The sequence below is a fragment of the Loxodonta africana genome, chromosome 3 (genome assembly GCF_030014295.1).
Source record: "Loxodonta africana isolate mLoxAfr1 chromosome 3, mLoxAfr1.hap2, whole genome shotgun sequence".
Lineage (NCBI taxonomy): Eukaryota > Metazoa > Chordata > Mammalia > Proboscidea > Elephantidae > Loxodonta > Loxodonta africana.
The window spans coordinates 154,926,608-154,954,452 of record NC_087344.1 but is presented as its reverse complement, the minus strand read 5'-3'; the positions used below and the strand labels follow the sequence as shown (position 1 = coordinate 154,954,452).

Below are 27,845 nucleotides of genomic sequence, written 5' to 3'. Positions count from 1 at the left end.
CTAGAAGGCTATGTATTCTCTGTCCCAGTCTCCAAATACATACACAAAAAATATTTTACTTACATTTTCACGGGATTCATCAATCTCTGAAACCTATCCATGGATCTATAAACCCTGGGTAAGTGATTCTTAGGATAAGAGTCCAGAACTTTTTATTTTTGTTAATTGTTATAGTCAATAAATAGTTCTTGAATAACCACTGTATGTACCCAGTGTACTTTACCAAGTATTGGCCATATAAAGTTGGAAAATAAACAATCTATGTTCTGTAGAAACTTATATTCTTCTTAGTATGTGTGACAGGTGCTTGGGGAGGGAGGAGGCACAGCTATGTAAACAACAGTAATGGAATGTAATAAATGCTGTCATAATAGAAGTATACACCATATAGCACATCCAGTCTGTCATGGAGCCATGGGAAGAAAGATAAAGGAGTGATTCATTTGTCTTGGAGGCGTCTGGGGAGGCTCAGGAAAAGAAAGTTTGAAGACTGGGTTATTCTCCAGGCTCAGGGGGAAGAACTTGAGGAAAGGAATGAAGACCTGAAAACACAAGGCATGTTTGGCGAAGATCCTGGAATGAAGGCTGGGGAGAGGGAACAATGGCTACAGAAGAGACTGGGAATGCAGGCTATGACTAAGTTGTAAAAGACAGTACATGTTGTGCTGAAGTAGGCAACCATGGATTCGAATCAAGAATTATTGATCATCTACTATGTGCAAGGCATATCTTACTATTATTCTGTATGCCTTAGGTCTTTGAAAATGTGCTAAGTACTAGATGAAATGTTTCTGACTGTGGTTATTATTTCTGTGTAAGTATGTAAGATAGTGATAGCACCTTGGGAGAAAAATAGCTTGGCAGAAAGGTGAAGGACACCTGAAAGCCAAGTAGGAAGCTCGCAGACAAATTATAAATTCATTTAGGGTAGGAGGCTCAGTTCAGATGTCAGGGTGAGAAAGAAGTTCAAAAACTTAAAAACATCATACAGATGCAAACTCTAATGGTAATGATCATGAATTCATGTAGGCTGCATGTCAAGTTCTGCATAACATCTGCACTAGAATGTCTACTCTTCTCAAGCCTCAAACGTCACTCGTCTCTTTGACCCTCAGTCTCTAGAGCTGATCTAGTCTCCTACTCTCTCAAGTTGGTCAAGGCCATCTGATGTGAACTCCCTCAATTTTTTTTTTTTGCTTTTTGTTTTCAGTTTGGCAAGTCTTTATTAAGGAGCCCTGGTGGTACAATTGTTATGTGCTCATCTGTTAACTAAAATATCAGCGGTTTGAACCCACCAATTGCTCTGAGAGAGAAAAGACATGGCAATCTGCTCCCATAAAGATTTATAGCCTAAGAAACCCTATGGGGCAGTTCTACTCTGTCTTATAGAGTCAGAATCAACTTGATGGCACACAACAACAAGTGTTTATTAGGATACAGAGATGAGACAAAGTCAAAAGTCTTAGGGAATCCATCAGAAAAGATTTGAAAGCAAATACACACTGAAAACTGTACAATAATGGGCATGTATGTAAAAAATCAATAGTACAGAGAATTATGCTGTCACAAAAGCCTTCACAGAGGTGACGATCGATGCCTTAGTGAGTTTTGAAGGATAAACAGGAGTTCACTCAAAGGGAAAAAAGATGGCAGATGTTTCTCATGGAAGGAAGAACACGAGCAAAATTCTGGGGATCTGACATAGCATCATATACTTCTGGAGAAAGCGTGGATTCAGGGTTTGGATTCCAGAAGTGCCTGTACCCACGTTACATAGCTCTCTAAACTTCGGTTTCTTCATTTAATGAGTATAATCCTGTCTCACAGGGTTGTTAGGAGAATTAAACAAGAATGTTGTACATATATTTCCTCCACTACACTAGGATCTCCATTAAGACTCCTAGTGCTTAACAGAGTTCCTGTTATTTAATAAATGCTTATTGTGTTTTTTTATTATTTTTTTTTTATTGTGTATTGAATGAATAAACTAATCTTTCTGCCTTTGGCTTACCTCATTTCACTTCATTTTGTTTAATGCTTTCTTCCAGAGTGATCATTTTCAAACACAAATCTGATCATATCGTTCTACAGCTTAAAATCCTTCAACTGCTCTCAACCTTCACAATAAAATTCAAGTTCCTTATTATGGTGGACAAAGCTGGCATAATCAGACCCCATCCCCCAATTCAACTTACCTCTCACTAGTCTTCCCCAGACTCTCTGTTCTAGTTATATAGAACTACTTGGAGTTTGTGAAATATGCCCTTCCCTGTGCCTTACCTTCATAGTTTCTCCTTTTGCATAGAACATTTCCCTTCCCCACTCGTTTCCTATGCCATTTCTTCTAACTCTTATTCATTCTTCAAGACTCAGCTCAGATTTTGCCTTCTCCAGTAAACCTTCAATGATACCTGGCTCTTTTAATCTGGGATACATGACCATCCCGTATGTCCCCAGAGCACCCCATGCTAACTTGATTCAGAGAACTTATTTATTATAATCGGTAGTGTGTTTCTTGATAAGAAGAACTGGGCCTTTCATCTATGTAACCTTAGTTCTTAACACTGTCTGGCATGTAACAGGTGTTCAATAAATATTTGCCAAGTAAGTGAATCCATGTCTCCTGCTTGCTGCTATTTTTCTACTTCATTGTTCTGCTTATACCCTCTTAGGTCCCTGACTGCCAAGAAGTAAGTTCTGTCCATGGATACCACCAAAGAATGAAGCCTGAAAAGAAAATCTTTGGTTGTAGGGGCCATAAAGTCTCGAAAATGGTGAAGGCTCCATGTTAAACCCTTAAAAAAAGAACAATGTAGCCGTTGTATGCTCTAGTAGGCTCAAGAACAGGCAAAAGACAAGTGACAAATAGAGCACCAAAGGCACTTACTTGTCCCTCTCGGCCAGGGCCTCAGTGTATTGGTCGTGCTTGACCTGGTCTCCAGGGGTATCTTCCCTGTCCTTGGTGACGCCCTTGAGTTTCTCTGAGAGCTCCAGGTTACACTCTTTCTCGGCTTCCACCAGAGCTGCCATCCGTGCGGCTTCATTCTTTGCTAGCCTAGATTCCTGCAAAGCGAATGAGGCTGCAAAGTTCTCACCCAGTTTAGGAGCCCTAAAGCCCAGGGACAAATGATGAGTTTGGGAAGGAAAATTCGGAGGGAAAAGGTGAGTGGCAGCAGGCAGGGCAGTAGGGAAAGAGGTAAAAGAGGACCCCTAGCCCTGGTTCTGTAAAATCCTACTCACCTCCTGCAGAAGCTGGATCTTATTCTCTAAGAGCTCGTGAACATGCTCTGTCTCCTGCTGTCTCTCCTCAAACTGGCGCCGGAGCTCAGCTTCATTATGGCTGTTTAGATTCTCCACATCAGCCCTAAAACCATAAAGCATTAGCCAGTCAAAGATAGACATATAATATAGCAAGTGGACTCAAAGAGGTTGTATCAGTAACTCAGAGGCACACTGACAAGAAGAAAAAGGAAGTCTTTTATCCTCTGTAATTATTGGTTGCTAACCAAACCAAAAGTCAACAGTTTGAATCCACTAGCCTTTCCTTGGCAATTCTATGGGGCAGTTCCACTCTTGTCATATAGGGTCACTATGAGTTGGAACCAACTCGACAGCAACGGGTTTGTTTTTTTGGTTTGAATTATTTCCAACCTCTTCAGGTAATCTTTTAGGAACTCTAATTTTTTTGTTGCTTGCCAATCAGAATATATTAGCCTCCCTAGAGACTTCATTATTGCTACAGCTTGAAGAGGAAGAATTTTCATTTGGAAGGCAGGTAATCATCAAGTGGTTGAGAACTCAGCATCTTCAATGGACTGTCCAATTTAGACTGCTTTTCCAAAGTGCTTTGCTAGCTCCTTGCCTTTTTTTACTCTTTGAATTTAAAGTGTTCCTTCTATTTAGGTTGCTTTGGACACTCACAGAAATACTCTCTTCCTTTACAGTAATAATCAATAGCATACTGTCCTGAATCTGGGTAACCTATCCAGAGTTCTACAGCTTTCCCCTCGTTCTATGTAGAGAACAGACATTTTATCTGCGGAAGCTCATGGTTCTGGCTGAGCCTTGCTTCTCTGGTGTCCCTAGGAATGAATGTCCAGGCACTAGCCTGGAGGGGGTCAGGTGTCACCAACTTATTTATAGCTAGAACAGCTGCCCTTGAATGTCTGAGGATTAGAAAATTTGGGGTAGTATCAGGAGCTGAATGATCTTAATTCCAGTTTGGTTTTATTGCTGTTTGAAGCCATTTGTTGGAAAGCACAGACCATCTTCTTATTGTCAGGACAGAGAACAATACTGAACATCTGTAGGCTCAAGCTGCTTTAGCCAAGCCCAGTGGGACTTTAATATTTGGTTCAGGAGGCTATGTCCATGAAGATCAAATGGCACTTCTCTAAAGATTATAGGAGTTTTTGGTTGACAGTGGACACTATTCAGTCCCATCCCAGAGGCTATATTTATCTTTAACTCCCTTGGCATTTTACAGCCTTTTGGGAGTAGAAGGGTCTTGCTCCAGGGAATAACCCAAGAATGCTAAATCAGCAGACCTTAGGAATTGACTTTGACTCCGACGTATCTTAGTTTTCTCATTGGTAAATATCAGGATAATACCACCCAATTCTAAGTTGAGAGGGCATAATCTTTTTTTTTCTTTAAAAGAAGAATTACACACCAAAATTTACTACTGGTTTAGGAAGTAATATTGGAGTCATTGTTCCCTGTCCTTGAGCATAGAGAATGTGAGCCAGCTGAAGCTGGACTCACAAGGACACATCAACTGGGCCCTGAGATAAGGACAATAGATAGAATAATCTTGGAAAATATCTTTTAGGGAACCTTTCACTTGAGCCAGAGCACAAAAGACTTTACATTCTTATCTTTTTCTATTAGCATTTAGTGAACAGAAAATTTGTTGGACCAATGAAGACCCTCCTGACTGTTGGTTACTGAAACTTGTACCAATGATCGTTAAGAAAGACAATTCGGAATGTAAGATCACAGTTTCTAGCCAATCTGTGAAAAGGTGAAGCTTTCAATGGTTTTGCCCATTTATAATGTTAATATATACTGATGACTCTGTAACCTTCTTTGGACTCAGGCAGACATGGCTCTGGCAGCATGCTTGTCCGTTTTCCCATTCTTGCTTAATCTGTAATTTCCTTGGACTCGGGCAGATATTAGCTCTGGCAACATGCTTGTCCGCGTCTCAATTTTTGTCTTTTTGAATATATGCCGAATAAAACTTTCTTTTTGCTTCACTAAACTTTGTGATGTTTTTTCCCCTACAACACTAATCAATTGTAAGTTTTCCTAAAATCTATTTAAAAAAAACCACTGCAGTTGAGTCGATTCTGACTCATAGCAACCGCGTAGGAGAGAGCAGAACCGCCCCATAAGGTTTCCAGGGAGCCACTGGCGGACTCAAACAGCTGACCTTTTAGTTAGCAGCTATAGCTCTTAACCCCTACACCACCAGGGTTTCCTAAAATCTATTAGCTCATTTTAATGCCTTAGTAAGTGTTCACTTACTCTAGCAAATTGTGAATAACTATGTCTGGTTTTGAATATTCTGATTTTGCTGGGTTGTCATCCTAAATATCAAGAGATACTAGACATGGAAGAAATGCCAAGTTGGATTGAATGTATACTGTTCCCAGGATATAATATAAAATTATTTTTAATAACAATTTTTTCATTTAAAGTTTTTTAAAATTTTAAAAGCTATAAATTATAAAAGTAACATTTTAACAATATAAAAATATATGAAGAAAAAATTGAGTCTCCCCTTCCCTCACAAACTCCAATCTCACTCTCTTAACATAAACAAGATTAAAGAGTTTGGTGTATAACCCTCCAATTTTCTTTCTATGCATAATCAAGCAAACCCTTATACACACAGAAAGGATTATTTGTCTCTACTATAAGGGACCTATACTGTAAACATCAACCAGCACTTTTTCCCCTTACGTAATCTACCAGGGACTTCCTGCTAGGACACAAATATAGGCTAATTTTCTTTTTAATAACTGCATAATATTCCACAGTACAGGCATACCAAAAGTTATTAAACCAGTGCCCTTCTGATGGACATTCAAGTTGTTTCTAGTTCTTTGCCATTACAAATAGCAATGCAATAAATATCCTTATACATGTATCCTTTCACACTAGTGCTTTTATTTACAAGGGACAGATTCCTCCTAGGGGTTATTTGATCAAAAGCCATGTTTATTTTTAACTTTAATAGGCAGCATCACATACCAAAAATGTTGTCACTATTTACTCTCTCACTAGCAGGGTATGAGTGTCCATTAACCCCAAATTCTATGTCAGCCTTTGATGTTATTAGTTGATTGACTGATAATCCCTGATAAAGCTTATTTGCATCTGTCATTTTCTACTAAAAGTATTAGAGTTAATTAGGCTCTCTGGTTAGTTGAATACTGTTTAGTAGGAAGTTTACAGTTTCGGTTCTGGTAAATTTAACAATCTTTGGCAAGATCTATCTAATCTAGTAACAGAGAGCCCAAGGGAAAGAAAACCAAAACCCACTATTGTAAAGTCTATTCTGACTCATAGTGACCCTACAGGACAGACTAGAACTGCCCCATAGGGTTTCCAAGGCTGAAATCTTTAAGGAAGCAGACTGACACACCTCTCTTGCGGAGTGGTGGGTGAGTTTGAGCCACTGATCTTTTGGTTAGCAGCTGAATGCTTAATCACTGTGGTGCCAGGGCTCCTTAAGGGAAAGAAAAACCTTAAGGGAAAGAAGGTACATGAAAATCTACTGTTTCGGTTCTTGATTGACATAACATTCAAATGCCAGATGGGTCGTTAAGAAAGATACTCAGCTAAATTCTTCTTAGAATTTGGTTCCAAATCTATTGCTCTCAGATTAGTGAGCCACTCACTCTCTGGAAAAGGGTCAGAGCTCATCTTGTTCAAATTTAACTCACCATGTTTTATCCAGATCTTGTTTCTTGTCCTGGAGTTCTCGTTTCAGGCTCTCTACTTCAACCTTCAGCTCAATGTTCTGAAAAGCACATACGTATTAATCGTCATTAACTGCACAGACCCTATATCTTGGAACCAGGTTCCTATCTGAGTTTTGCCTTGGTCCACAGCCTCTCTTTTCATCCCAGCCCTCTTCATGGCCTTTGGCAGAAACGGGGACTCAGCTGAATCAGCAACCAGTCAAGGACAAATGAACTGTACAGCTTCAGGATTTCCCATGAACTACTTATCCAGTCTCTCAACCTGTTCTTGGGTGTCGCTAGATTATGAACTCACTAATTCCAGCATATTGTGAATAACTGCTTCTGGTTTTGAGTCTTATGATCTGGCCGTGTTGTCATGCTAAATATCAAGAAATACTATCGACATGGAAGAAACGACAAATCGAATTGAGCGTATACTGATCCCAGGGTACAATCTAAAAATTATTTGCTAACTCATGAAAGCATTCAAGAATAGAGTTTATATTAAAACAATATTTCTTACTAATAACTATTTTTTACTCATACTGAAGATCAAATTGCTATATAATTATATTTTAAATATACCTTTTTATTTGAAGAAACATGTTGTGAATATGTTTGAAAACAATACCTTGTCTTTACCATAAAGTTGGCTTTTCATAAGTTGGGTTTGCTTAAGGTGAGACAGATTTTTTTTTTTTTATTAAATTTTATTGAGCTTCAAGTGAACGTTTACAAATCAAGTCAGTCTGTCACATATAAATTAATATACATCTTACTCCTTATTCCCACTTGCTCTCCGCCTAATGAGTCAGCCCTTCCAGTCTCTCCTTTCGTGAAAACTTTGCCAGCCTCCAACTCTCTCTATCCTCCCATCCCCCCTCCAGACAGGAGATGCCAACACAGTCTCAAGTGTCCACCTGATATAATTAGCTCACTCTTCATCAGCATCTCTCTCCCACCCACTGTCCAGTCCCTTTCATGTCTGATGAATTGTCTTTGGGGATGGTTCCCGTCCTGTGCCAACAGAAGGTTTGGGGACCATGACCGCCGGGATTCCTCTAGTCACAGCCAGACCATTAAGTATGCTCTTTTTATGAGAGTTTGGGGTCTGCATCCCACTGATCTCCTGCTCCCTCAGGAGTTCTCTGTTTTGCTCCCTGACAGGGCAGTCGTCGATTGTGGCCGGGCACCAACTAGTTCTTCTGGTCTCAGGATAATGTAGGTCTCTGGTTCATGTGGCCCTTTCTGTCTCTTGGGCTCTTAGTTGTCGTGTGACCTTGGTGTTCTTCATTCTCCTTTGCTCCAGGTGGGTTGAGACCAATTGATGCATCTTAGATGGCCGCTTGTTAGCATTTAAGACCCCAGACGCCACATTTCAAAGTGGGATGCAGAATGTTTTCATAATAGAATTATTTTGCCAATTGACTTAGAAGTCCCCTTAAACCATGGTTCCCAAACCCCTGCCCTTGCTCCGCTGACCTTTGAAGTATTCAGTTTATCCTGGAAACTTCTTTGCTTTTGGTCCAGTCCAGTCCAGTTGAGCTGACCTTCCATGTATTGAGTGTTGTCCTTCCCTTCACCTAAAGCAGTTCTTTTCAGCTAATTAATCAGTAAAAAACCCTCTCCCACCCTCCCTCCCTCCCCCCCTCATAACCACAAAAGTATGTGTTCTTCTCAGTTTATACTATTTCTCAAGATCTTATAATAGTGGTCTTACACAATATTTGTCCTTTTGCCTCTGACTGATTTCTCTCAGCATAATGCCTTCCAGGTTCCTCTATGTTATGAAATGTTTCACAAATTCGTCACTGTTCTTTGTCGATGCGTAGTATTCTATTGTGTGAATATACCACAATTTATTTACCCATTCATCCGTTGACGGACACCTTGGTTGCTTCCAGCTTTTTGCTATTGTAAACAGAGCTGCAATAAACATGGGTGTGCATATATCTGTTTGTGTGAGGGCTCTTGTTTCTCTAGTGTATATTCCGAGGAGTGGGATTTCTGGGTTGTATGGTAGTTCTATTTCTAACTGTTTAAGATAACACCAGATAGATTTCCAAAGTGGTTGTACCATTTTACATTCCCACCAGCAGTGTATAAGAGCTCCAATCTCTCCGCAGCCTCTCCAACATTTATTATTTTGTGTTTTTTGGATTAATGCCAGCCTTGTTGGAGTGAGATGGAATCTCATTGTAGTTTTAATCTGCATTTCTCTAATGGCTAATGATTGGGAGCATTTTCTCATGTATCTGTTAGCTGCCTGAATATCTTCTTTAGTGAAGTGTGTGTTCATATCCTTTGCCCACTTCTTGATTGGGTTGTTTGTCTTTTTGTGGTTGAGTTTTGACAGAATCATGTAGATTTTAGAGATCAGGCGCTGGTCGGAGATGTCATAGCTGAAAATTCTTTCCCAGTCTGTCGGTGGTCTTTTTAGTCTTTTGGTGAAGTCTTTAGATGAGCATAGGTGTTTGATTTTTAGGAGCTCCCAGTTACCTGGTTTCTCTTCATCATTTTTGGTAATGTTTTGTATTCTGTTTATGCCCTGTATTAGGGCTCCTAGGGTTGTCCCTATTTTTTCTTCCATGATCTTTATCGTTTTAGTCTTTATGTTTAGGTCTTTGATCCACTTGGAGTTAGTTTTTGTGCATGGTGTGAGGTATGGGTCCTGTTTCATTTTTTTGCAAATGGATATCCAGTTATGCCAGCACCATTTGTTAAAAAGACTATCTTTTCCCCAATTAACTGACAGTGGTCCTTTGTCAAATATCAGCTGCTCATACATGGATGGATTTGTATCTGGATTCTCAATTCTGTTCCATTGGTCTATGTGCCTGTTGTTGTACCAGTACCAGGCTGTTTTGACTACTGTAGCTGTATAATAGGTTCTGAAATCAGGTAGAGTGAGGCCTCCCACTTTCTTCTTCTTTTTCAGTAATGCTTTGCTTATCTGAGGCTTCTTTCCCTTCCATATGAAATTGGTGATTTGTTTCTCTATCACCTTAAAAAATGACATTGGAATTTGGATCGGAAGTGCATTAAATGTATAGATGGCTTTTGGTAGAATAGACATTTTTACTATGTTAAGTCTTCCTATCCATGAGCAGGGTATGTTTTTCCACTTAAGTATGTCCTTTTTAATTTCTTGTAGTAGAGCTTTGTAGTTTTCTTTGTATAGGTCTTTTACATCCTTGGTAAGATTTATTCCTAAGTATCTTATCTTCTTGGGGGCTACTGTGAATGGTATTGATTTGGTTATTTCCTCTTCGGTGTTCTTTTTGTTGATGTAGAGGAATCCAAGTGATTTTTGTATGTTTATCTTATAACCTGAGACTCTGCCAAACTCTTCTATTAGCTTCAGTAGTTTTCTGGAGGATTCCTTAGGATTTTCTGTGTATAAGATCATGTCATCTGCAAATAGAGATAATTTTACTTCCTCCTTGCCAATCTGGATGCCCTTTATTTCTTTGTCTAGCCTAATTGCCCTGGCTAGGACTTCTAGCACGATGTTGAATAAGAGCGGTGATAAAGGGCATCCTTGTCTGGTTCCTGTTCTCAAGGGAAAGGCTTTCAGGCTCTCTCCATTTAGAGTGATGTTGGCTGTTGGCTTTGCATAGATGCCCTTTATTATGTTGAGGAATTTTCCTTCAATTCCTATTTTGGTGAGAGTTTTTATCATAAATGGGTGTTGGACTTTGTCAAATGCCTTTTCTGCATCAATTGATAAGATCATGTGGTTTTTGTCTTTTGTTTTATTTATGTGGTGGATTACATTAATGGTTTTTCTGATATTAAACCAGCCTTGCATAAAAAAAAAAAACTCTTTTTTTTTTTTTTTTAATGCCTGGTATAAATCCCACTTGATCGTGGTGAATTGTTTTTTTGATATGTTGTTGAATTCTATTGGCTAGAATTTTGTTGAGGATTTTTGCATCTATGTTCATGAAGGATATAGGTCTATAATTTTCTTTTTTTGTAATGTCTTTACCTGGTTTTGGTATCAGGGAGATGGTGGCTTCATAGAATGAGTTGGGTAGTATTCCGTCATTTTCTATGCTTTGAAATACCTTCAGTAGTAGTGGTGTTAACTCTTCTCTGAGAGTTTGGTAGAACTCTGCAGTGAAACCATCCGGGCCAGGGCTTTTTTTTTGTTGGGAGTTTTTTGATTACCGTTTCAATCTCTTTTTTTGTTATGGGTCTATTTAGTTGTTCTATTTCTGAATGTGTTAGTGTAGGTAGGTAGTGTTTTTCCAGGAATTCGTCCATTTCTTCTAGGTTTGCAAATTTGTTAGAGTACAATTTTTCGTAATAATCTGACATGATTCTTTTAATTTCAGTTGGGTCTGTTGTGATGTGGCCCTTCTCGTTTCTTATTCCGGTTATTTGTTTCCTTTCCTGTATTTCTTTAGTCAGTCTAGCCAATGGTTTATCAATTTTGTTAATTTTTTCAAAGAACCAGCTTTTGGCTTTGTTAATTCTTTCGATTGTTTTTCTGTTCTCTAATTCATTTAGTTCAGCTCTAATTTTTATTATTTGTTTTCTTCTGGTGCCTGATGGATTCTTTTGTTGCTCACTTTCTATTTGTTCAAGTTGTCGGGACAGTTCTCTGATTTTGGCTCTTTCTTCTTTTTGTATGTGTGCATTTATCGATATAAATTGGCCTCTGAGCACTGCTTTTGCTGTGTCCCAGAGGTTTTGATAGGAAGTATTTTCATTCTGGTTGCATTCTATGAATTTCCTTATTCCCTCCTTGATGTCTTCTATAACCCAGTCTTTTTTCGGGAGGGTATTGTTCAGTTTCCAAGTATTTGATTTCTTTTCCCTAGTTTTTCTGTTATTGATTTCTAGTTTTATTGCCTTGTGGTCTGAGAAGATGCTTTGTAATATTTCGATGTTTTGGATTCTGCAAAGGTTTGTTTTATGACCTAGTATGTGGTCTATTCTAGAGAATGTTCCATGTGCGCTAGAAAAAAAAGTATACTTTGCAGCAGTTGGGTGGAGAGTTCTGTATAAGTCAATGAGGTCCAGTTGGTTGATTGTTGTAAGTAGGTCTTCCGTGTCTCTATTGAGCTTCTTACTGGATGTCCTGTCCTTCTCCGAAAGTGGTGTGTTGAAGTTTCCTACTATAATTGTGGAGGTGTCTATCTCACTTTTCAGTTCTGCTAAAATTTGGTTTATGTATCTTGCAGCCCTGTCATTGGGTGCATAAATATTTAATATGGTTATGTCTTCCTGATCAATTGTCCCTTTTATCATTATGTAGTGTCCTTCTTTATCCTTTGTGGTGGATTTAAGTCTAAAGTCTATTTTGTCAGAAATTAATATTGCTACTCCTCTTCTTTTTTGCTTATTGTTTGCTTAATATATTTTTTTCCATCCTTTGAGTTTTAGTTTGTTTGTGTCTCTAAGTCTAAGGTGTGTCTCTTGTAGGCAGCATATAGATGGATCGTGTTTCTTTATCCAGTCCGAGACTCTCTGTCTCTTTATTGGTGCATTTAGTCCATTTACATTCCGCGTAATTATAGATAAATAAGTGTTTAGTGTTATCATTTTGATGCCTTTTTATGTGTGTTGTTGACAATTTCATTTTTCCACATGCTTTTTTGTGCTGAGACGTTTTTCTTAGTAGATTGTGAGATCCTCATTTTCGTAGTGTTTGACTTTATGTTTGTTGAGTCGTTACGTTTTTCTTGGCTTTTATCTTGAGTTATGGAGTTGTTATACCTGTTTGTGGTTACCTTATTATTTGCCCCTATTTTTCTAAGTAAAAACCTAACTTGTATCGTTCTATATCGCCTTGTATCACTCTCCATATGGCAGTTCTATGCCACCTGTATTTAGTCCCTCTTTTTGATTACTGGGATCTTTTACATATTGACTTCAGTGATTCCCTGTTATGAGCATTTTTTTTTTAATTAATCCTAATTTGTTTTTGTGATTTCCCTATTTGAGTTGATATCAGGATGTTCTGTTTTGTGACCTTGTGTTGTGCTGGTATCTGATATTATTGGTTTTCTGACCAAACAATATCCTTTAGTATTTCTTGTAGCTTTGGTTTGGTTTTTGCAAATTCTCTAAACTTGTGTTTATGTGTAAATATCTTAATCTCGCCTTCATATTTCAGAGAGAGTTTTGCTGGATATATGATCCTTGGCTGGCAGTTTTTCTCCTTTAGTGCTCTGTATATGTCGTCCCATTCCCTTCTTGCCTGCATGGTTTCTGCTCAGTAGTCTGAACTTATTCTTATTGATTCTCCCTTGAAGGAAACCTTTCTTTTCTCCCCGGCTGCTTTTAAAATTTTCTCTTTATATTTGGTTTTGGCAAGTTTGATGATAGTATGTCTTGGTGTTTTTCTTTTTGGATCAATCTTAAACGGGGTTCGATGAGCATCTTGGATAGATATCCTTTCGTCTTTCATGACGTCAGGGAAGTTTTCTGTCAGGAGATCTTCAACTATTTTCTCTGTGTTTTCTGTCCTCCCTCCCTGTTCTGGGACTCCAATCACATGCAAGTTATCCTTTTCGATAGAGTCCCACATGATTCTTAGGGTTTCTTCATTTTTTAAAATTCTTTTATCTGATTTTTTTTCAGCTATGTTGGTGTTGATTCCCTGGTCCTCCAGATGTCCCAGTCTGCATTCTAATTGCTTGAGTCTGCTCCTCTGACTTCCTATTGCGTTGTCTAATTCTGTAATTTTATTGTTAATCTTTTGGATTTCTACATGCTGTCTCTCTATGGATCCTTGCAACTTATTAATTTTTCTACTATGTTCTTGAATAATCTTTTTGAGTTCTTCAACTGTTTTATCAGTGTGTTCCTTGGCTTTTTTTGCAGTTTGCCTTATTTCGTTTCTGATGTCTTGAAGCATTCTGTAAATTAGTTTTTTATATTCTGTATCTGATAATTCCAGGATTATATCTTCATTTGGGAAAGATTTTGATTCTTTTGTTTGGGGGGTTGTAGAAGCTGTCATGGTCTGCTTCTTTATGTGGTTTGATATGGACTGCTGTCTCCGAGCCATCACTGGGAAACTAGTTTTTCCAGAAAATCTGCTAAAAAAAATGCAGTCAGATCCCTATCAGAACTGCCTTTGGATTATAACCTCCACCTTGTTCCCTGTAAGGATGAAAGTCTGTGATTTGGATCATATATACTTGGCTGTAGCTGGTTGTGTGTTTTTAGTCCAATTAGGGATGGATTTTTGGTCCCTGGGTTTTTTGTGGTTCCTTCTCTCAGGCCGGAAGAGTGGGTTAGGAAAAGACCAAAAGAAAAAAAAAGGGGGGGGGGGAGGGGAAGCAAAGCCGCCGCGGAGCCGGAGCCGTTCTCCCGATGGCTCAGGAAATTCCAATGTTAATGAAGCCGCCTGACTGGGACGCTGGCTCCAGGCTCCGAAAACAGTCGCTGCTTCCCCGTATTTGTTCGTTTTCCGTCTAAATCTGTGTTTGTTGTTCAGGGTTCGTAGATTGTTATGTATGTGATCGATTCACTTGTTTTTCCGAGTCTTTGTTGCAAGAGGGATCCGAGGTAGTGTCTACCTAGTCTGCCATCTTGGCCCCGCCTCGAGACAGATTTTTGATGGTAAATCTGTGCACGGGGCAATTAATTTTTACTGAGGTGAGGCAGCAACAAGTAAGATTTTGACAAATAGGAGAAGGAAATAAGTATGTTCCAAGTGAAGCAAAGTGTGAACAAAGATGTGGTGAGACGATTGCTCATTAAGTGTTCAGTGCTTGGTTGTGGTAAGGAGTGGTGGGAAATCAATATAAAAAGTAGTTTTCAATTAGCTTGTAGTCATGCTAAGAACAAGGTGTCATCTGACAGTGTTAGATAAAATATCACCATGACCAGATCTGAGTTGAGAAAAGAATGGATTAGTTAGGAGGCAACTGACCAGAATAGAGGTGAGACTGTCTCAGTCCAAAGAAGTACAGGGAGACTAAAAAGACATTTCAGAGGCAAAATCCATAGGGCTTGCTAACTTCTGAGAGATTCAGTTCAAACTAGAGGGAGGAGCAAAAATGACTTCGAGATTCACACCATGTTGGTGGTGATACATACTATTAACAAAATCAGGGAACAGAAAATGAAGAGTGGTTTTGTAAGGAAACCTTAAGAAGAGTCTATAAATACTAAAATATAAAATATTTTTTTAAAAATGAAGACTCAGAGCCAAGTGTATAAAGATGAATGAGTCCCCTCACTGATAAAGTCCATGACACAGTATTAAGCAGATTGAACTTTATTAATTAAAAAGTGAAGAAGCCTTGAGGTTAAACTTTGGCAAAGTAATTGAAGGTATATTGGCTGAAGTGTGGAAAGAGCACTGTGGGTGCTAGAATGGTAGGAAAGATTTAACTATACAATTGCTATAAGGAGTCCTGGTGGCACGGTAGTTAAAGCAGTTGGCTGATAACTGAAAGGTTGGCAGTTTGAATCCACTAGCCGCTTTGCAGGAAGAAGACATGGCAGCCTGCTGCCATAATGATTTACAGCCTTGGAAACCCTGTGGGGCAGGTCTGCTCTGTTCTACAGGGTTGCTATGAGTTGAAATTGACTCAACAGACATGGGTTTTATTGTTGTTGTTGTTATTGCCACATAACATCCACCAATACCCAGATTTCCAGGGGTCCAAGGCAACACACTATACCAGGGTAGCTCCTATCACACTGTGAAGATGTTCATAACCCATCTTCTCAAGCAGAGTGGAAGAAGCAAGAATACGAACTGTTAGAGATATTTGAGAGTACTTAGAATTAAATAATTAATTATTTTGAGAATTAGGGATTGGAAGGCAGCTGGACTTGAGGTACTTTAGGTTACATTGCTAGTATGTTTCCAGTTAACATACTGGAAGGAATGGTTTAATCCTTTCATAAAGCAACAGTAGGTGCTTCTGGCTTGGGACAGAACATAGGTTAAGGTCAGACAAAATTAGAATATCTTAACTTCTTCAAGGCTTACACACTAGCATTTAGGAAGGAAATAATAGCCCGGTTTTTCATTTAATTTAATTTAGGAACACCTTTTATTTTGTGAATGCTGAATACGGTTCTAAATAAATTTAGCAAATTAAAACACAGGACAGTCAATTAAATTTGAATTTCAGATAAACAATGAATAATTATTCTTAGTATAAGCATGTCCCATGCAATATCTTATTTATCTGAAATTCAAATTGAATTTCATTCTGTATTTCATCTGGCAGTCCTAACTCCAAAAGATTAGCAAATGGCAGCAAAGCATTTTCAATTTTTTATGAGGAAAAGGTCCCAGATACCTATATCATTCCATGGCCTCCAACAGATCAATCAGTGAAATACAGAAGCAGTTACTATGTTCCCAGCTTTGGACTCAATGCTAAGACGAATACAAATGTCGCCATGAGAAATGGATCCTTCACAGAAGTGGAATGATATGCATTCTATCACATGGGAAGTATATAGACAGACCTGTTTCCCATCTATAAAATGGAGATGGTAGTACCTTCCTCATGCTTAAACCTCTCTTGTATACATATAGGCTTTTAAGTCATAAATGAATTAATACAGTAAAAACTTAGAACAGTGTATGGAACATAGATACAACTATTTTAACAGTTGTTATCATCATCATCAACAACAATAGTATTATCATCTGGGGACAGCAATTTATTTTCCATGAGACCATAATATTCAAGTGGGTTCAGTATTCGAAATATGATGCTGAGAAAGAGGACTCTTGAGTTTATTATTACTTCCGCCACCAACTCATTCCTGTGTGATCTTGGGTAAGACATTGCTAAAGTTTCTCCTTTTGGAAAATGAAAATGAGTAACAAAGAGTGGGTAAAAAGTGATTTGAAATTCTCATAGAAAAAGAAAATGTAATCTCTAATAATGAAGAGTTATTATCAATGCTGTTCCTTAGACCAGGCTAACTTGGTGAATCAGAAAAATCCAAATACTTGTGAAGCCACCTCAGGGAAGTCAGAAAGCTTGAGCAGGTGAAAAAATCTCACATTGTGAAAACATACACCCAAAAACCCAGTGAAAAAAGGTTTCAAAATACTAGAGCTACATATGTGACTCTGGCTAGTTTTCAATCTCACTCCATAGCACAGGGAATCTCTTTCAGGAATAATTGATCAACAGAAGGTCTCCTGAAGAAGTTTCTTAGTACCATTCTGAATGAGAAGCTCTTGAATATTGAAGCAAAACAGAGAATAGTGGAAGCACTATGAAACAGATAAGAGAACCAAGCTATAGTCAGAAGGAATTAGGTTCAAATCCTGGCTTTATCATTACATGCTAGGTAATCTTGGGCAAGTTATTTAATCACTCTGAGCCTCAGTTTTCTCATAAATACAGAGTGGTTGCTTTTCTTTTTAAATGAAGATACCGATGACCATTCCACAGATGATTTTGTGAGGATTAAACGGGACAACAAACACAATACACCTAGAACACTGCCTTGCACACAGCTGCTCAGCCACCTTCATTTCTTTCCCCTTCCTTCCCAGACTATTTAGAGCCAGAGACCTCAGACCCACCAGGAACATTTACAACTAAATGGAGAAAAAATGGAGGATGACAAATTATCTATCTGTCATAAATCACGGGGTAAGAAAATGAAGTCAATACCTGGATTAGTTTGGCCAAAGATTCACAGATGTGAAGATTTTAGCATTTGTCTGTTCCAGTTCTCTCATTTTAAAGATATAGAAAGTGAAACCCAGAAGGGTTACCTCTAAAGGTAAAAGAACCAAATCCATGATTCCCTTTTTTCCTCCAGCATTTCAGCCCAGGAGACCAGCTCTGGAAACCTTACCCATTCTTGCCTGATTTAGTACAGTGTGATAAATTATGGAGTTACAGAGGGTGCTGCATGAAAGAATATATGGAGGCAGTAAACACGGTGTTAAGGTACTCTGAGGAGAGCTCTGAGGCTGTGAGGCGAGAAGAGGGTTTAGCAAATCACCTGCCCTCTCTAAAAGCCTCAATAGCCCCATCTACCAAAGAGGGTTTGTAATGGTAATGGTACCTATCTCATAAGGATGTTAAGAAGACTAAATGAAATAATGCACAAAAAGCACATTGCACAGTATCTGGTATGCAATAAGCATTCAAAATGTGTTAGCTATTGTTAACAATAACAACAACAAGAATTTACCCCATCTGGCTGGGATAGCTGACAGTTCTCAACCATAATCACATATTAAACTATTATTTATGCTATTGAAATGGAAGAAAATAACTACACCAAAGTGGGATATGCTAGGCATCTGCACACAAACACACACCCAACCTGAACAGTCTTCATTATAGCTTGAGCCTTTTGAGAGAACTTGAAAGTTGAAATGAAGAGAAAGGAAAAAGAAAAGATAAAAAGTAGAATTACTTCTCTAGACTTTATTATTATATCTATGCAATCAAGTAGACAATAAGGTTGATGAGTCTCCCACAGAGCTGCTAAAATAGCTTCATTTCCACAAAGTTAGATCCTATATCTTACAAGCAATTATCCCAATGGATAAAAGTAATTTCATGGCTACCGCATGGAAATGCAAGTATATACCAATTTACAGCATCAAAGTCTTAACCCTTCTGCAATCTCTTCCTGAAGAAAAAAATCACTGCAGTTTATCACATATTTATCCATTCTCCATGGGTAAAATATTATATGTAAATTATTAAATTCTAAGTATAACCTACCACCAGTAATTATCCACATACCTTGACTGCATGTATGATCAATTCAGACTACAGAAATTGGTAAAAATCTTCTATTTCCTCGTCTTTGGCATTAGTGATTGGTGCATAAATTTGAATAATAGTCATACTAACTGGTCTTTCTTATAAAGTATGGATATTATCCTACCAGTGACAGAGTTGAACTTCAGGATAGATCTTGGAATGTTCTTTGTGAAAATGAATGTGACACCATTCCTCTTCAGTATGTCATTCCCAGCATAGTAGACCATTGTACAATTCAAAATGGCCAATACCAGTCCATTTCAGCTCACTAATGCCTAGGATATTGATCTTTATGTGTTCTATCTCGTTTTTGACAACTTCCAGTTTTCCTAGATTTATACTTTGTACATTCCACATTTCGATTATTAATGGATGTTTGGTGCTGTTTCCTCTCATTTTGAGTCATGTCACATCAGAAAATGAAACTCCTGAAAGCCTTATTCCATCCACGTCATTAGGGTTGACTCTACTCAGAGGAGGCAGCTCTTCCCCAGTCATATTTTGAGCACCTTCCAACTTGAGGGCCTCATCTTCCAGCAGTATATCAGACGAGGTTCTGCTACTATTCATAAGGTTTCCACTGGCCAATTTTTTCAGAAGTAGACTACCAGGTCCTTCTACCTATTCTGTCTTAGTCTGGAAGCTCACTGAAACCTGTCCACCACGGGTGACTGGAACTTGAAATACCAGTAGCATAGCTTCCAGCATCACAGCAACATGCGAGCCACCACAGTCAGACAAACTGTGATTGGAATGTGAAAGTTGGGAACAAGGAAGAAGAATCAGTGATTGGAAAATGTGGCCTTGGTGATAGAAAAAATGCCAGATTGCATGATAGAATTTTACAAGACCAATGACTTTTTCATTGCAAATACCTTTTTTAAGCAACATAAACGGAGACTATGCATGTGGGCCTTGCCAGATGGAATATACAGGAATCAAATCAAATACATTTGTGGAAAGAGACAATGGAGAAACTCAATGTCATCAGTCAGAACAAGGCTAGTGGCCTACCGCAGAACAGACCATCAATTATTCATATGCAAGTTCAAGAGGAAGCTGAAGAAAATTAAAACAAGTCCACGACAGCCAAAATACAACCTTGAGTATACCCCACCTGAATGTAGAGACCACTTCAAGAATAGATTTGATGCACTGAACACTAATGACCGAATATCAGATAAGCTGTGGGATGGCATCAAGGACATCATGCAGGAAGAAATAAAAAGGTCCTTAAAAAGACAGGAAAGAAAGAAAAGACCAAAATGGATGTCAGAAGAGACTGTAAAACTTGCTCTTGAACAAGGAGTAGCTAAAGCAAATGGAAGAAATGATGAAGTAAAAGAATTGAACAGAAGATTACAAAGTGTGGCTCAAGAAGACAAAAGTATTATAATGAAAAGTTAGAAAACCAAAAGGGGAGAAAACGCTCAGCATTTCTCAAGCTGAAAGAACTGAAGAAAAAAAAAATCAAGCCTCAAGTTGCAATACTGAAGGATTCTACAGGGAAAATACTGAATCAAAAGAAGATGGAAGGAATACACAGAGTCACTGTACCAAAAAGAATTGGTCAATGTTCAACCATTTAGGAGGTAGCATATGATCAAAAGTGTATGGCATTGAAGGAAGACGTCCAAACTGCACTGAAAGCATTGGCGAAAAACAAGGCTCTAGGAATTGATGGCTACCTGCTAAGATTCTTATACAAACAGATGCAGTGCTTGAGGTGGTCACTTGTCTATGCCAAAAAATCTGGAAGAGAGCTACCTGGCCAACCGGCTAGAAGAGATCCATATTAGTGCCCATTCCAAAGAAAAGTGATCCAACAGAATGTGGAATTATTGAACAATATAATTAATATCACACGCAAGCAAAATTTTGCTGAAGATCACTCAAAAGTGGTTGCAGCAGTACATTGACAGAAAACTGTGAGAAATTCAAGCTGGATTCAGAAGAGGATGTGGGACTAGGAATATCATTGCTGATGTCAGATGGATCTTGGCTGAAAGCAGAGAATATCAGAAAAGATGTTTACCTGTGTTTTACTGGGCTGTGTAGATCATAACAAATTATAGATAACATTGCAAAGAATAGGAATTCCAGAACACTTAATTGTGCTCATGAGGAACCTGCACATAGACCAATAGGCAGTTGTTCAAACAGTACAAGAGGATATTGCATGGTTTAAAATCAGGAAAGGTGTGTGTCATGGTTGTATCCTTTCACCATACTTATTCAATCTGTACGCTAAACAAATAATCTGAGAAGATGGACTATATAAAGAAGAACATGGCATCACGTTTGGAGGAAGAATCATTAACAACCTGCATTATGTAGGCGACATAACCTTGCTTGCTGAATGTAAAGAGGACTTGAAACTCTTATTGATAAAGATCAAAGACTACAGCCTTCAGTATGGATTATATCTGAACATAAAGAAAACAAAAATCCTCACAGCTAGACCAATAAGCAACATCAAGATAAAGGGAGAAAAGGCTGAAGTTGTCAAGAATTTCATTTTACTTGGATCCACAATCAACACCCATGGAAGCAGCAGCCGAGAAATCAAATGACATATTGCATTGGGCAAATCTGCTGCAAAAGACCTCTTTAAAATGTTAAAAAAGCAAAGATGTCACTTTGAGGACTAAGGTATGCTTGACTCAAGCCATGTATTTACAATTGCCTCATATGCATGCAAAAGCTGGACAATGAATAAGGAAGACTCAAGAAGAATTGATACCTTTAATTATGGTGTTGGTGAAGAGTACTGAATATACCATGTACTGCCAGAAGAGTGAACAAGTCTGTCTTGGAAGAAGTACAGCCAGAGTGCTCCTTGGAAACGAGGATGGTAAGACTTTGTCTCATGTACTTTGGACATGTTTTAAGGAGGGACTAGTCCCTGAATAAGGACTCCATGCTTGGTAAAGTAGAGGGTCAGCAAAAAAGTGGAAGACTCTGGACGAGACGGACTACATGGTGGCTACAACAATGGCCTCAAACATAGCAATGACTTTGAGGATGGCGTAGGACTAGGCAGTGCTTTGTTCTGTTGTACATAGAATTACTGTGAGTTGGAATGTTAGGGCACCTAACAACAAATGTAACCCAAGTAGCTCTCAAATTAACTCTGTTTGCTTATTTTATCACCAAATCTTATCTTTTTGTTAAGATATCTCAGGAAATGTGTATACTTGAGAAAGGGTGCTGGGATGGTAAGATTTTTTTTTTCACTGCATAACCCCAAAGGAGTTCATCCACCTAACTTAAGGAAAAGGAGTCTTGGTGGTGCAGTGGTTAAAGCACTCAGCTAATGACCAGGAGGTCAGAGGTTAGAACCCCCTAGTTTCTCTGCGAGAGAAAGATATAGCACTCTGTTCCCGTAAAGATTACAGCCTTGGAAACGTTTTGGGGCAGTTGTTCTGTGTCCTATAGGGCCAAAACAAGTCAGAATTGACTTGACGGCAAGAGGTTAACTCAAGAAAAAGTTTTGATGCTGAAGCTGAAATTAAATCATAAGAAATACAACGTACTCATTATAATGCTGGTACATAAAATTATTGGGCAGTTCTAAGAATAAATTTATAGATTAACTGTGTTTAACTAGGCTTTCCTCATTTGCAGCTTGTTTTGGTTCAGGTGATATCACATGATCAGGGGGTTTATTAGAATCTATTAAGCAGCAAATCATGTTAAATGCAGGAGTCTACTGAATTGATTTCTACCCCGATGTTTATTGCAAAGTTCAACACGCGATTGGGTTAAAAGCAACCAGCAGTAACAAATTACCTGACTTCTTTCCAAGGCTTTAGTTTAAATATATAAATTGATCCATTGCTCATATAATCTACCATGTGGTTATCTCTTTTAAAAATAATAAGATATTCTGTTTTTTTCCTCCAATAAAAACCATGGCAGAGTGAATCTTAAAAAGCTACTTTATGAAGAAAAAAAAGGCAAAATGACTTCAACTGATCCATGTAAAAAAGATCTTAATCCAAAATGTATCCTTTCAGCATTAAACCAAAAAAACCAAACCCACTGCCATTGAGTCGATTCCGACTCATAGCAACACTAGAGGACAGAGTAGAACTGCCCCATAGAGTTTCCAAGGAGCACCTGACGGATTTGAACTGCCGACCTCTTGGTTAGCAGCTGTAGTACTTAATTACTACACCACCAGGGTTTTCTTTTCAGCATTAGATGCTGGTTATTATTCATTGTACCAATGAGGTCAATAGTTTCCACACTGTCTTCCACATAATTCTAATATTCCACAAGATATTTCTAGAAGTGGAAAAGGGAGAAATTTAAATGAAAAATGTGATCACAGCAAAATGGGGTTGATTAGTCTATGCCAGCTCTTATATGTCTTGTCCTCCACACTTCACAATACTCTTAGTGATGAAAGAGACTTCAAACATCCTGTGGGGAATAATAAAGATGTCTAACACATTTTTCTTATACTCAGTATGCTTGCAATACAGTTGAGGAGACAAGGGCAAAATTATGAGGTATAGATTAAAAATGCTGAGGGAGTTTATTGGTGAGGGAATTCAGACATTGCTGGAGTCATCAGGAAAAGCTGAATGGTGTGCTTGGCTGCTAACTGAAAGGTTGAAGGTTCAAGTCAACCCAGAGGCACCTTGGAAGAAAGGCTTGGCAATCTTCCAAAAAATCAGCCATTGAAAACCCCATGGAGTACAGTTATACTCTGATACATATGGGGTTGCCATGAGTCAGAGATTGACTCAACAACAACTGGTAAAATTCAGAGGATCAGAGAAGGTCATTATACATAAGGAAATAAGGTATTAAAATAGAAATCTCTATATAACCCAAATCTACAAGTGCCATTCCATACCTCAGTCATTTCTAGCACAAATATTTGATACGGCAAAGTTCTAGAACAATTAAAATGGGTTTTTAAATGGGTGAGTTGTAATGGTATGTGACGTATCTCAACAGAGTTGTTATAAAAAAAAAATTTTTTTTTGAAGAGCCCCAGGAAGTTATAATTGTTATCATTAAATGATAACAATTATAACATATTAATATATATAAAGTGCTTAGAACAGTGTCTGGTACATAGGAACATTACCAGTATATCTGAAATATGGAGGAAAAACTACACATTGTCTTCAAACTTCTTTAACAGAGGTGATTCTTGGATATTTCAAAATTTCTTTCCAGTCTACCCTTCCTCTCCAGATCCCATGCTCACCAGTCTAATAGATCCTCCTTCCTCTCACCATGTAGCCTCATAACTTGTTTTCCCATCCCCAGTCTTGCCACAGTTTTCATTTTTCCTAAAGGTAGCTCTGATCAGTTCATTCCCCTTACTCAAAAAGCTTGTAATTTTTTTTAATTAATTTTTATTAAGCTTCAAGTGAACATTTACCATTCCAATCAGTCTGTCACATGTAAGTTTACATACATCTTACTCCCTTCTCCCACTTGCTCTCCCCCTATTGAGTCAGCCCTTTCAGTCTCTCGTTTCGTGCCAATTTTGCCATCTTCCCTCTCTCTCTATCTTCCCATCCCCCCTCCAGTCAAGAGTTGCCAACACACTCTCCAGTGTCCACCTGATTTAATTAGCTAAAGCTTGTAATTTTTAACTGTACAGCAATTAAATCTTACACAACTATTGCAGTTACCTACAGCTGCTATAACAGAAATACCACAAGTGGATGGTATTTACAAACAGAAATTTATTCTCTCACAGTTTAGAAGGTTAGAAGTCTGATTCAAGGTGCTGGCTGTAAATGAAGCCTTTCTCTCTCTGTCAGCTCTGGGGCAAGGTCCTTGTCTTTTCAACTTCTGTCTCCTGGTCCTTGGAGATCTCCATGTGGCTTAGCATCTCTTCTCCCATCTCTGCTTGCTTAATCTGCCCCTTTTATATTTTTAAGAGACTGACTCAAAACACATGACACTAATCCTGCCCATTAACATAACAAAGATAACCCATTCTCAAATGGGATTGTAAACATAGGCATAGAGGTTGACATTTACAACACATATTTTGCGGGACAATTCAATCCATAACAACAACTAGCCTGATAATAAAATCTATTCAAAATTTGACTTCAATCTACCTATCCAGCTTGACATCCCGTCACACTCCACCAGCCTAACCGGATGTCCCAAACATGCCTTATGCTTTCGCAGTTCTCTATCACTGTTCCCTCTTCAGCTTCATCACTAAATGCCATGTCCCTTGTGAAGCCTGACTTTATTTTCCCTGTTAAAATAATTTCTTTTGACCCTGAGTTTCTATAATATCATTATTTTTGTACTTTACCATTGACATACCATATGATGCTTTGTATTTCTACATGTCTTATTATTTACCCTTTTAAATTACAAATTCCTTAAGGACAGAGAAAATGATGATGTGGTGGAAACTGCAGGGACTGCCGGTTATTAAGCTTTTGTCTCTCATCTTTGTAAAGCTGGGACAGGGATTTCGGGATAGGTAGAACCAGTTGTCGTGGAGTCAGCTTCCACTCACGGTGACCCCATGTGTAGAACTGCGCTACATATGGTTTTTAAAGGCTAATTTTTTGGAAGTAGATCACCAGGCCTTTCTTTCAAGGCACCTCTGTGTGAACTCCAGCCTTCAACCTTTCTGTTAGCGGTTGAATGTTAACCATTTGCACCACCCACGGACTCCTCAGGACAGGCAGGCCTAGGCCCAAATGCCACTTATTAGTTGGGTGACATTTTTTGTGTAAGTTACTTAACCTCTAAGAACCTAATTTCCTCATCTATAAAATGGGAGTAAGAAGAAAATTACCTGAGGACTGATTGAGGAATAAATAAACGGGTGGAAGGAGTGCAAGCAGAATGCTGTTTAGAAGCAAGGATGGCGAGGCTACATCTCACATACTTTGGACATGCTATCAGGAGAAGGATCAGTCCCTAGGGAAAGACATCATTCTTGGTAAAGTAGAAGGTCAAAAAAAAAAAGAGGAAGACCTCCAACAAGGTGAATTGACACAGTGGCTGCAACAATGGGCTTCTTAGAAGACTCTGGAGGCTGAAGACACTGAAGACACCTAATTAATTAGTACCCCACCAGGTATTGGAAACCCTGGTGGCATAGTGGTTAAATGCTACAGCTGCTAACCAAAAGGTTGGGAATTTGAATCTACCAGGTGCTCCTTGGAAACTCTATGGGGCAGTTCTACTCTGTCACTATGAGTCGGAATCAACTTGATAGTAATGGGTTTGGTTTTTTTTTTTTGTTTCCACCCGGTATCAGGCCACTCCCAGTCAGTTCCCCACCAGGCCACTCACTTCCTCTAAGTTGTTCTTCAGACCCTCCAGAAAGCCCTGGAAGAGTCCGGATCTAACTGGCTCAGAGTAGCCTGCCATGAGCAGAGCAGAACGCGATGACCGACAAACTACCCTAGGCTGCCACACATGCTCAGTAACGCAAGAGAACTTATGTCAAGGAACCAAAAGACTCATGCCAAGGAACCAAAATCACGGGAAACACATCATCCACAACAGTTGAGCCCACTTCAAAAGCGATTGGTCCGTCAGCCACTTCCATGCCGAGTCTTAGCCCTGTCTCGTAATAAATAATCAGTAGAAACTATGAATAGGTAAAACCTCTGATCCGTTTCCCTCCACCCCTAATGAATATGTATAAGTATAAATTGTATATTGCTCACACAGATCAGGGAACTCAATTTGAGGTCAATACCTCTGAGTTCCCGCTTGCTAGCCTGCGAAATGAACTCTTTTTTCCTCTGAAAATAATCATCTGAGAGCTTGGCTTCTTGCACACTGTGCATGAACCCATTGATTCAGTTTCAGGCTCAAGCACAACAACGATTGCAAGGATAGCGCAGGACTGGGCGGTGTTCCGTTCTGTTGTACATAGATAGGGTTGCTATGAGTCGGGACTGACTCCACAGCAGCTAACAACAACAACAACACCTGAAGTGCCCAGAGCAGTGCCTGCTCAAACAACTGGCAGCTGTGACCAATCTGAGTCCTTCCTAGTGCCTTGTATCTATACGTGTAGTAAAAGCACTGAATGAGTAAACCAACAAAGAAAGAAGGGACAGAGGGACAACAGACTAGAAGAAGTGAGATGATGATGATAGGTTTGTTGAATGAGTGAGAAAGAGGATGGTATAATGCTGTGTAATTGTGTAAAAACCCTTTTATCTGATAAATTCCACCAAAAACACAATAAAATATATTTTTTAAACTTTTTATCTGAAGCCTTTAAAAGTCCTTCTCAGCTTTAAGCTGAAAATCTTCTCTAAGAGGTATATTATTAACCCATTGAAGATAAAAGTCTGTACGAAAACTGAGGCATAAAAACGAGAAATAACTTGCCCCAGAGCAACTCTGAGTCACTAACCAAAAAAACCTAACCCGTTACTGTGGAGTTAATTCTGACTCATAGCGACTCCACAAGATAGAGTAGAACTGCCCCATGGGGTTTCCAAGAAGCGGCTGGGAGATCGGATTGCCAACCTTTTGGTTAACAGCCAAACCCTTAATCACTGTGCCACCAGGGCCCCTAACAGACTCTTAAATACAATCTAGGGCCCAGCCCCCTTTTCTTCTAGCTCTCATCCTCTCCTCTAAAAAGAGCTAAACATCTTACTCCTGTTCACTATACTGAAACTCGGAGATATTAAGATCTCCAGGCCTTAAAATGGACATTTTAGAGGGAAAGCTGAGGGTGGACCAAATATTAGATGATATTAAGGAATTATTTTTAAGTTTTGAATACAATAATAGTATTGTGGTTATGCTTAAAAACAAAGCCTTTATCTGTTGGAGTTACATTCTGATGTCTTCGCAAATAGAGTTATATGGGGGAGGGAGGACAGGGAGAAGAAAGAAAGTGGGGAAAGATGGATGAAAAGAACAGTAGGATGTTGGTAACTGTTGAAGCTGGGTGATGGGTACATGGGAGCTCATACTATTCTCTTTATCTTTGTGTGGATTTGAAACTTTCCATAATAAAACATTAAAAGAGGCATTTTTATCACTGAAAGGTAAAAGTCCATATTCTTATTCATGTTTTTATTTTCATTTGTGGAATTACCTAAACTAAGGTCATAGAAAGCGAAGAACATACTACTCCCCGTAGCAGGTTCTTTCA

At 38.7% G+C, this 27,845-nt stretch overlaps 1 protein-coding gene across 4 annotated transcripts in view; it reads right to left on the bottom strand.

Annotated features, from left to right (window-relative positions):
• PDE4DIPP2 (myomegalin) overlaps window positions 1–27,845 on the bottom strand; it is a 227,933-nt gene that overhangs the window by 120,365 nt on the left and 79,723 nt on the right. For all 4 annotated transcript variants that reach the window (XM_023547515.2, XM_023547516.2, XM_064282358.1 and 1 more), the window contains exons 5-7: window positions 6,954–7,030; window positions 3,241–3,364; window positions 2,888–3,063 (exon numbers count right to left, since the gene is read on the bottom strand). In XM_023547515.2, coding sequence (XP_023403283.2) covers window positions 2,888–3,063; window positions 3,241–3,364; window positions 6,954–7,030 — 377 coding nt within the window. The remainder of the gene's footprint in view (window positions 1–2,887; window positions 3,064–3,240; window positions 3,365–6,953; window positions 7,031–27,845) is intronic.